This window comes from Vigna angularis, chromosome 10 (assembly GCF_016808095.1).
Source record: "Vigna angularis cultivar LongXiaoDou No.4 chromosome 10, ASM1680809v1, whole genome shotgun sequence".
NCBI lineage: Eukaryota > Viridiplantae > Streptophyta > Magnoliopsida > Fabales > Fabaceae > Vigna > Vigna angularis.
In genome coordinates this window covers 20,378,817-20,389,829 of record NC_068979.1, presented here as the reverse complement: position 1 = coordinate 20,389,829, position 11,013 = coordinate 20,378,817, and the positions used below count along the sequence as shown (strand labels likewise).

Sequence of the window (11,013 nt, the reverse complement as noted above, 5' to 3'; positions counted from 1 at the left end):
CTCTCCCTATTCAACTATTTCTTTTCTCTTTATAGCTTTCTTGCTAACTTAACACAAAGGAAAATATTATTTTCTAACTCAAACAGAGATAATATATGTATGGAAGGAAATTTTAAAGAGGAGAAAAAACAGTCGTACATTTATGATATTACATTTACCCCCCTCCCACCATCAAGATTTAGTCTTTGAGGAAAATTTCTTCCCAACATAACAAAATAATGCCTCTCAACCTTCGCATAACTCACATGCAATAAAACAAAACATTAATTACAACAGTCCCTTTCCACGCTCAGACCCAGGTCATGATGAAGAAAGACCCAGCCACTAATAGAAACAAAACTGGTTCCGACTCAACCTCTTCCCCCTCCACATCTTAAGAAACTGTTACTCATTTCTAGCTCGATTGAGAAGACAACGTCAAAGAAACACAACACACATTCTACAGTCCACGGTTACAAACTCCTGACAACTAAATCATTATATCTAAAGTAATGTGTATTAACCTTGCAAAGGTTAAACAAGTCCAACACTGTGACAGAAAGTCAAGAAATTAAGCTAAAAAAATTTGAAAATGCATGACGGGAATGCTGAAATGAGGCACAGAATGGGACGAAGATTTTTGTCACTTTTTTCAGTGCACGGTGTTAGCGAAAGACATGAAAAACTGAAAATGCAGGTGAGTGAGAACGCGTACATTGATGCTACCGAGGAAGTTCCTGCTTCCTAGTTCCAATAACTGTCTTAGGATAGAGTTATCATATCATTATAGACAAACAAAACAGATGTCATATTAATCAATTAACGCTTCTCGTCACCTATATATATCTGATATCATCATCATCATCATCCATCAGAAAAAAGAAAAAAGGTTCCAAACGCGTCACCACCACCACCATTGTAACAAACTGCAAAAGAATTTTAAGACTAGAACGACATCATAAAAAAGACTGATTTTTTCAACTCAACAGAAAATTAAATTACCCAGCAGCAATAATAACTTGATCTAATTAACCTTACCTACATCCTCAAACGCTAACACAATAAGAAGAGAAAGAAACCCTAACAATTTGGGTGGGTTGGTGAGCTAGAGAGTTGAAGAAGATTGAGCATCGGAATTTGCGCACTTTACTAGGGCTTCTTACCGAGAGTGTGCTTGTTGTTATGCATCCAAACCTTGAGAACGTGACGCTTCACCCCGGTTTCGTTGCAGAAGGCTTGGACCACACCCTCGTCGTGTTTCTGAATCCTCCACCCTAGTTTTTCAGCAAGTTCAAGCATTTTGTCCTTTTGCTCCTGCGTGAACTTTGTTCTGAACCGTTTCTTGGACCCCGTTCCACCTGCACTCGGGTTCGAAACGTCCTCCTGGTCCTCCCGAGTGCTCTGCGTCCCACCGCCGCCGGACGTCGACGGCAGCGCCAGCGTCCCAGCCACGCGCGCCTGCCCCCCCACCTGAAGGTATCCAGTCGGGGTCCGGTAGTACGCCGCGAACTGGGGCGGCGGAGGGTGGTGCAACGGGTGGTGCGAAACCAAGTAGGGGTCCCCACCGCCGACGGAGGCGCCGGCCCCATCGCTCTCCTTGCGGTGAAAGTTGCGGTGGCAGCTGCAGGCTGCACATTTAAGCGCGTCGATGGAACCCTCCGTCCCCGCTGCCATGAACTCACCGCAGCCGTCGAGCGCGTGGCCGCCGATGCCGACGGCGTGGTTCTTCAGACACTCTCTGTAGCGTGCCCTCCCTGCGCCGCCGTTGGTGCTGCTTCTCACAGGCTGCGCAGCCATGACTGCCTCCGGACCGAGCGGAACCTTCATCCGGGCGGGGTCGTAAGCTGCGGCACCCATACACTGCTCCTCCTCTTGGTCCTCCTGATCCTCAAATTCCATTTGGAAAAATTGGCGAAAATCTTAAACTTGTGAGTACTATTAATGACAAGTGATGGGAAAATTTAAAAGGGGGTCTCAGTACTCTTCTCGCAGTGTTTCTCTCTCTTTGTTCTCTGCTCTCGTCGTGCTTTCTTTGTCCAAAGGTGTATTCCTTCATATACTTTTGCGGTTCTCTGTTTTCGGAGGACACGACAATTGGAGCATAATATACAAAACTCTCTCTCTCTATTTGTCTCAAGATCTTCACCTTCCACCGGCTGTTCCGGTCACTCCGTAATTTGTTTTTCACCGCTTGCACATGAATGTGTGCGCAAGATTAACTGCGAAAAGTTTTAACTTGGGGTGACAGTACTCCTGGGCACCATGAGGCCAGGACAAATGACAAAACGGATAAATTTTACTTCAACAATATATATGTTTTTAATGCAAATCTTTACCATACAGAACAACCACACTCGAACAATATATATGTTTTTCTATCCACTCTACGTATATTTTTTCTTTCCTTTTCCTAATATGGATAACAACGTGGTCGTAAGCCAAATATAAAAGGTATATACATTCAATTTTTCCAGATTCAAATGTGTCTTAATCTTTTTAGATCGAACCAGTTCATACCATGATAAATACACTTTATATATCCATTCATTAAACTACTTTTTGTATAATTATAAATTTTTAGAATTCTCTTAAATTGGTTGTAAGATAGTCGGTTTAACTGCCAAATGTGGCATAAACTTCAATAATGTTAAAATCTTTCTTTTTTATTTTTGGTCTTAAGAAGAGGAAGTAGACAAGATTAATTCAAGGAATGGGTTTGTTTCTGTATAAGGTTACTAGCATATATAACATTTCTATGTGTTTCTTCGCTTATGAAGTCGATATTCAATTACATAGAATCCACTATTTTTTATATCTTTCTTCTTTTTCTTCATGCGTACTAAATAACATTAAGCTTCAGTCTTTTCACATTTTCATTTCCTCTTTTCGTTTATTCGCCATAAAAAGTGGAAGACAACAAATCTCAAAGAGTGGGTGTTTTATGTTACAAGGTTAATAATTAAAACATTTCTACATATTCCTTTACATATTACAGTGAAAATTCAACTATGCGGGCTCCACTATTTTTTTCTTTTGTATCACTACTATTCAACAACATAGGCTTCAATAACTTTTCCATCTCTTTTTGCCATAAGAAGAGGAAGACAACAACAAACTTGTTTCTTTAACAACCATCATATTTATTTCATTGCTACTAAACAACATAACTGACCCTTTTTTTTTTAATGATTTTCTTGGTATTAAACCTTTTTATGTTGATATTTCGCAAGAGAGTGAAGAATCAGTTGGGTGGGATCCAATCTTTTTCTATAACTTTTCTCTTTAATTCCTTGTTTCTAAACTACACAAGCATAGTCACTTTTCCACATATCCATCCTTTTTTTTTCTCATTTTGCATTTCATGAGTTGAGGATGATACTAACAAGTTGAAGGAGGAGGTTTACTTTGGTATAAGGTGATCAAATTAATAAATTATTATGTTTTTCTTCACTTTGCATAAGACAGTGTGAATTGAATGGCACGTGATCCACAATTTTGTTATATCTTTCGTTTGTTTCATGTTTCCAAACAACATAAGTTTTGTCACTTTTCACATTTCATTTCCTTCTTTTCCTTTTTACATCATGAGAATAGGGATAACAAAACACCACCCTCATGCTGAAAATACATATCAAGTATCAAAGTAAACATTAATCGGTATCCAATGGATGACTTAATTACCAATTTAATGATTCAACTTTAAGTATAACCGAAACTCAGAACATCAATTTTTTGTCAAGTGAAATTTAAAGTCACTTTATACTATTTACTAGGAATGGAAAAAGTATTTATAAGAAAAATTTTGTGGTGGATAGTTGATATTTTGCATATATTTATTATTCATGGATAGTGGATAGTGAGTATTTTTATTCACTTTTAAATGGTTGGGTGTGGATATTTGTTACTGACAAAAAATTGAAATAAAAATTTAATTTATATTTTATTAAGTTATATTTAATTAATATTAAAATTAATTTATATTTTATTAAGTTAAATTTAATTATAATTTAATTTAGTTTATATTTTATTTTATTTGAAATTTTATTTAAATTTAATTTTAAAAATTTATAAAATATTTTTTTTTAAATATTTGTGATTATTCACAAGCATCCATAAATTTTAAAATACCTACAAATATTTTTTTAATCAAGTATTGGATAAGTAATAGAACATGTAATAGATGAGTTTTTTTTATTGCAAATAAAGTAAGAGATAAATATTATCTGTGTTCGACCGAATTAGTTGTCAATCCTAATATTAACTCACTTTATTTTGATAAGAGATCAATATCTTCTAATAAATGACATTTTGATACTTTCTTATGACAAGGGTAAGAGAATAAAAAACATGAAAAATATGGTTATTTTGATACAAAGGGAATTAAACACGCATTTTGTAATTTTTGTCTCCGCAATTTTCTTAAAAATGATAATAAAAGTGTAATGGTAGCTCATTCATACAAAAATTTATGAGTTATTTTGGATAAGTATCCTGTGTATAAGTGTAATATGATAAATTCAATAAGGCTTCTTAAAAATAAGTATGAGTAAAATGTCAAAATAAAAAAGTAAAAAAGTAATAAGAAAAAATTAAAAGTGTATAGTAACTAATTTAGTGAAGAAAAAAAAAGAGAATAGAAGTACAGAGAGATAACAAATACACCTAAAATGTAATCGAAATAACAAAGTGGGAGACAAACAAAAATCAAACAACGCGCTTCAGCAAATGGCATGCATGACAGGAACTGAAACTGAGTGCACGCATTGAAGTAGGTGGAAGGTGGCGCGTGGGTGGCGCGTGTATATAGCGGAGCTAAATAAGATTAGTTTTCTGGTTCCCACATAGGAGGGATAAGTTGGGGGCGGGGCCCGGCGGAGTGGAGTGGGTGTTGTTTATGAATGTTGTGGGTGTAGGGTTGTAGGTAGGAGGAACAACCATTGTACCTTTCCACACATTTAGATTGGATAATATTTTATCTTTTACTTTTATTTTTTGTCCTACTTTTTCAAATCCCTACCTTTCTTTATATCTTAGACTTAAAATTACACTACACATCTATCATTTTTCCAAAGAACAAACAGAATTTGAGTGATAGGTACTAGGGTGGTAGTAGTAGAATGAATGATCAACATTAATATTATAATTTATTATTATTATTATTACAAACCAAATAAAAATATATGTTGTCAGCATCAGAAGCAGCTGTTGCTACGTGCGGTCTCTCCGACATGGGTCACGAGCTTTTGGCGGCATCATGCACTTCCTTTGCTAAACTTATGAGTTAAAAGGTTAAAATAACCTCGTTAATACATTTAACAGTTAGAAATAAACTTTGTAGATACTGATTTTCGTATTTTAAAAATTTTGGTATTTCTCTTTTCTCACTATATTTAAAAATAAAATAAAACGTATCGCTACAAGTAAAAACAACCACTGTTCATTACATTCAATACTAACAGTAGGCTATACTTGTAGAGATTAAAGATGCAACAAACTTACGACTGCTTTTATGAGAAATAATCGGGAAGAGATAATTAAATAAATTTTTATAAGTAAAAATTATTTATACAATAAATTAAAAAATAATTATCAAAAAATAAACCTTAAATTAATTCAATATTATAAAACTGATTTATTAACTAAAATTTACACCTACGTACTATGAAATCGATACCACTCTTCATCTATAATATAGAAAACATCTCAACATTAATTTATGTATAAACCAATCGTAGTTTTGAAGAACTCTATTCTTTTTTTCTTCTTCTTTTTTTCACGCTTTGTTTCTTATCTTTTAAGTTCTAGGATTGGAATGAATGTCAAGTTTTTTTCTTATAATTTTGAAAACTTCTATTATCTTTATAATTCTTACATATAAGATATAGAGTTCCTTAACATAATATTTTCTTACCATGAAAAATTTAAAGAGTATATTGTAGCGAGTGAAAGAGAAGTGGAGGGAAATGCAGCTGCTAGGAAGGGACACGTGGAAGAAGAAACTGTGAGAATGGACACGTGTAAAAGGGTGAGAGCACGTAAAGAGAATGTGTTATTAAAGGATTTTGTTCGGTGAGGAAAGCATGACTCTGGTATGATATATTTTCTATTTCCTCTATTGAGATCTGATTTCATCTCTTTCTCTCTGAAATTGCACCTTCCTTTACACCCTTCTTCTCTTCTTCTACTTCAGGTTGAATCATACACTTTGGGAAATTCTTACTTGAAAAGTATTAGAATTTTTCTATACTGTTATATTGTTTAATTTTTGTTCCAGTTGTAAACAAATTTCACAGAGTTTACTGTTGCATTGTGTTAAATAAAATTCTTCGTTTCATTGGTGCTTTCATTGACGTCAATGGCTGAGAATACTCGGATGAAGGACATGCAAACCTAGTTCGCTTCCATTTAGAATTGTATCGAGAAACAACCGGATCGTGATAAAGCAAATCGAGATTTGCTCCTCCAATTTCAAACCGCAAACAACAATCGTATGGATCAGATGTAGAAATTGTTTGATTCTTTAACGCATGGAGACAATTGGCACATTGATGCTTCGAACTCAAATGGGTCGTCGTTGCTGGTGACTCCCTCCGCTTCTGCGGTGTCAGTATGCAACATCTCCTTGGGCTTTCCTCATTTTGATGGCACAACACCGGTGTTAGAATGGATTTTCAAAGCCGAGCAGTTTTTTAATTATCATCATACCCAGGATCAAGAGAGAGTCGACATAGCTTCTATTCATTTTGAGAAGCATGTGATTTCCTGGTTTCAAATGTTACATCGTATGGCGGTAGTTCGCACATGGTCAGATTTGACGAGAGCTTTGGAGAGCCATTTCAGACCATCTCCTTTCGACTCGCCAACTGTAGAATTGTTCAAACTGTATAAGTCTGGCATAGTTTCAGAGTACTACCTCAAATTCATGGCCTTAGCTAATAGATCTGAGGATCTTATTGATGGCGCGATGTTAAATTGTTTCTTATGTGGTTTAAATCGGGATATTAGAAGGGACGTAGTGGCTCAATGTCCTACTAATCTTCTACGTGCAGTGTCTTTGGCCAAATTGTATGAACAAAAGTATGCTCCTGTTGTGCAACAACATTCTACCACATATACTCATAAATATTCTCCATTATCATCTACCACTGCAAATCTTACTGCAGCAAAAAATACACTGAAACAGTCATTACCTCCGCTGCTTCTCACACCTACCAGTCCACCAATACGCCATTCCAATGTAAAAAAAATTACACCTGCAGAGATGCAATTGAGGCGAGAAAAAGGTTTATGTTATTTCTGTGATGAGAAGTTTACTTTCAATCATAAGTGTGCTAATAGACAGTTGTTGATGTTACAAGCTTAAGAGGAGGATTTTGATCATGATAATGAGACTGAAAATCTCTAATATGTGACTCATACAAATAGTGAAGATGGATTAGAAGATACTCATCATTTGTCTTTAAATGCTATGAAGGGAGGTTTGGGAGTTGGCACCATTCCTTTTGTTGCTCACACTAATTCTTTGTCAGTCACAGTATTTAGGCCATACTTTATCAGGTACAGGTGTTGCTATGGAAACTTCTAAATTAGAGGCTGTAAAATAGTGGCCTCTACCTACAACAGTCAAATAGTTGAGGGGATTTTTAGGCCTCACGGGTTACTATAGGAGATTCGTTAAGAGTTATGCAACAATAGTGACACCTTTAACAAATTTTCTAAAAAAGGAATCATTTCAGTGGACTCAAAATGCATCCCTAGCATTTGAAAAGTTGAAAGAGGCTTTGACATCTGCTCTTGTGCTTGCCATTCCAAATTTTGATGAGCCCTATGTTTTGGAAACGGATGCTTCGGGGTCAGGAATTGGAGTTGTTCTTAGCCAGTCTCAACATCCAATTGCTTACTTTTCAAAGAAACTTTCTCCTCGAATGTAGAAACAATTTGTTTATATCCGAGAATTTTATTCAATCACTAAGACTTTGGCTAGGTTTAAACATTACTTGCTAGGCCATAAGTTCATTATTAAAATCGATCAGAAAAGATTGAAAGAATTTCTTAAGCAGCAGCTCCAAACTCCAGAGCAGCAACAATGACTTCCTAAGTTTTTAGGCTATGATTTTACTATACAATATAAGCCTAGAAAAGAGAACATCCCAGGTGATGCTTTGTCTAGAATTTGTTTGCTAGCTTGGTCTAAGTCCAAATTCAAATGGCTGGAACAAATTGCTAAGGTGACAAAGGAGGATGCAGATTTGAGCAAGTTGATGCTGCAGCATACTCAAGGCACTTTACCTACTCAGAAGTTTATGGTTAAAGATGGCATACTTTTCAAAAGCGGAAGATTAATGATACCAGCAGACACGACATTGAAGAATCAAATTTTGCAAGAGTTTCATGATTCTAAAGTTGGGGGTCATGCTGGCACTACTAAGACTATAACGAGAATCTGCAATCAATTTTATTGGCCAAAGATGCAAGAAGATATCAAACAATATATAAGACAGTGAAGTATTTGCCAACAAGCTAAAGTGAATCAAGCTTTGCCTTATGGGTTATTACAACCATTGCCAATACCTCAACAGATTTGGGAAGACATAGTTATGGATTTTATTACAAATCTACCTCCTTCACACGGTTTTTCTACAATCCTGGTGGTAATTGATAGACTGTCCAAGTTTGGGCATTTCATTCCCTTAAAAGTTTATTATACTAGTAAGGCAGTTGCCGAAGCTTTTATTAATAATGTGACAAAGATTCATGGTTTCCCTAGAACCATTGTCTCGGATAGAGATAGGATTTTTATCAGTTCTTTTTGGTAGCACCTATTCAAAGCTCAAGGCACTACTTTGGCAATGAGCTCGGCATACCACCCTCAAAGTGATGGTCAAACTGAGATACTGAACAAGACATTAGAGATGTATTTGTGGTGCTATGTTTTTTAGAGTCCTAAGCTATGGTATTTTATGCTTCTGTGGGCACAATATTTGTATAATTCTTCTTACCATCACAATATAAAAATGAGTCATTTTAAAGCTGTTTTTGGTCAGGAACCCCATGTGGTTATTCCTTATGAAGTTAATGCTAAAGATCCTCCTCCTATTCAAGAGTCTATAAGAAATCGAGATAAATTGCTACAACAGCTCAAGCACAATCTCATGAGAGCTCAAAATTACATGAAAATACAAACTGGTAAAAAAAGAAGAGAGTTGCAACTGCCGTATAGACAAAACTCGTTGGCTCTTAGAAAGAATAAAAAACTGAGCATGAGGTTCTTTGGTCCATTGGAAGTAGTGGAGAAGATCGGTGCAGTGGCTTACAAGTTAAAGTTGCCTCACACAGCTCGAATTCATCCTATTTTTCACATTCCTTGCTCAAAAAGTTTTTGGGAAATTAGTCTCAACCATACTTACCTTTACCTTTGACCACTAATGAGTTTGGCCCTGTTATAAGTCTAATGAAAGTGATAGATACAAGAGTCATACAGCGTAACTCCACTGACATACAACAGGTGTTGGTTCAATGGCACTCTACTACACCTCAGGAAGCTACTTGGCAGGATATTAATGAATTTCAACAAGCTTATCCTCACTTGAACCTTGAGGACAAGGTTGCTTATAAAGGGGAGGGTATTGTAACGAGTGAAGGAGAAGTGAAGGGAAATGCAGCTGCTAGGAAGGGACACATGGAAGAAGAAACTGTGAGAATGGACACGTGTAAAAGGGTAAGAGCACGTAAAGAGAATGTGCTATTAAAGGATTTTGTTCGGTGAGGAAAACATGACTCTGGTATGATATATTTTATGTTTCCTCTACTGAGATCTGATTTCATCTCTTTCTCTCTGAAATTGCACCTTCCTTTACAACCTTCTTCTCTTCTTCTACTTCATGTTGAATCATACACTTTGAAGAATTCTTGCTTGAAAAGTATTAGAATTTTTCTATATTGTTATATTATTTAATTCTTGTTCCAGTTGTAAACAAATTTCACAGAGTTTTTACTGTTTGTTAAATAAAATTCCCCGTTTCATATATATTATCACTAAAAAAAACAACATATCTTTTGTGGATTAGAGCCACACCCAATGTTGATTCACTTTATAATCAATATTTAAAATCGTTTTTAGCTATTGGGAACTCCTTTTTTTTTTCTGACTACTAATTGATTTATAGATCAATTTAATGCGATAAGATTAACAAACAGAAATAGAGATGCAAACACAACATAAATTTATCATCGTTAAATGTCTCAAAACCTACGTGTGCAAGTTGTTTAAATTAATTCTTTATTTTTATAGTATTATTTTAATATTGTTTATATTACTTATGTGAACTTTAGTGAGAATCAACATTTACCAGTTAATATAAAATATAAAAATAAACAATACAAAAATCATTATAAGTAATGCTACTATTTTTTGTAATGACTTAAATAAGGATGACATGGAATGATTAATAAAATTAAGATAAAGAAGGGAACATTGTGATATCTTAAATACATTTACTTCAATCAATTCAATTATACATTTTTACTTTCCCAGCTTCCAACTTCCAACTTTGGAACATTTAACTTGCTTGCTTCGATATAGTTTTGTTGAACACAAATATAAATAGTTGTTTAAATTGAGTATGAGAAAAGAAGAGAATTTTAGAGAAATTGAGTTTGGTAATTTTGGAAGTATGATTTTGAGAGGCCTGAAGCAAAGAATGGAGTGAGACTAAAAACACGCACAATCTTGACTGGCGTGTGAAACTGATTAAAAATCCAAAGGCGGCACATCGCAATCCAGGGAAACCCTCGTGGAAAATAAGAAGCCATTGTCTTCCCCAATCTCTACGAAAACACAACAACCCTTACGAAAAACACGCCAAACACTCGCCTTTGTTGCACGCTTTTTCACGGGGTTAGTTTTATTTCATTATTCTTTAATTTTAACTAAACCAGTTAATAATTGTTTATCGGGGTTTTAATTATAAGCTTGAGAAAATTTTTTACTATAAAAATAGAGTTGATATGTTTTCACTTCTTTTACACACAAAA

The 11,013-nt window shown here is 35.1% G+C and overlaps 1 protein-coding gene across 1 annotated transcript; it reads right to left on the bottom strand.

Moving 5' to 3' along the window:
* Nucleotides 1-763: 763 nt before the first annotated feature.
* LOC108328170 (zinc-finger homeodomain protein 1) lies at nt 764-2,078 on the bottom strand. Its single transcript, XM_017561989.2, has one exon. The coding sequence runs from the start codon at nt 1,876-1,878 to the stop codon at nt 1,129-1,131; it is 750 nt and encodes a 249-aa protein (XP_017417478.1). The 5' UTR covers nt 1,879-2,078; the 3' UTR covers nt 764-1,128.
* Between the last annotated feature and the right edge of the window lie 8,935 nt (nt 2,079-11,013).

What these genes read in the sequence shown, in the direction of transcription:
- LOC108328170 (XM_017561989.2), bottom strand. Translation starts at nt 1,878, where the DNA reads ATGGAATTTGAGGATCAGGAGGACCAAGAGGAGGAGCAGTGTATGGGT.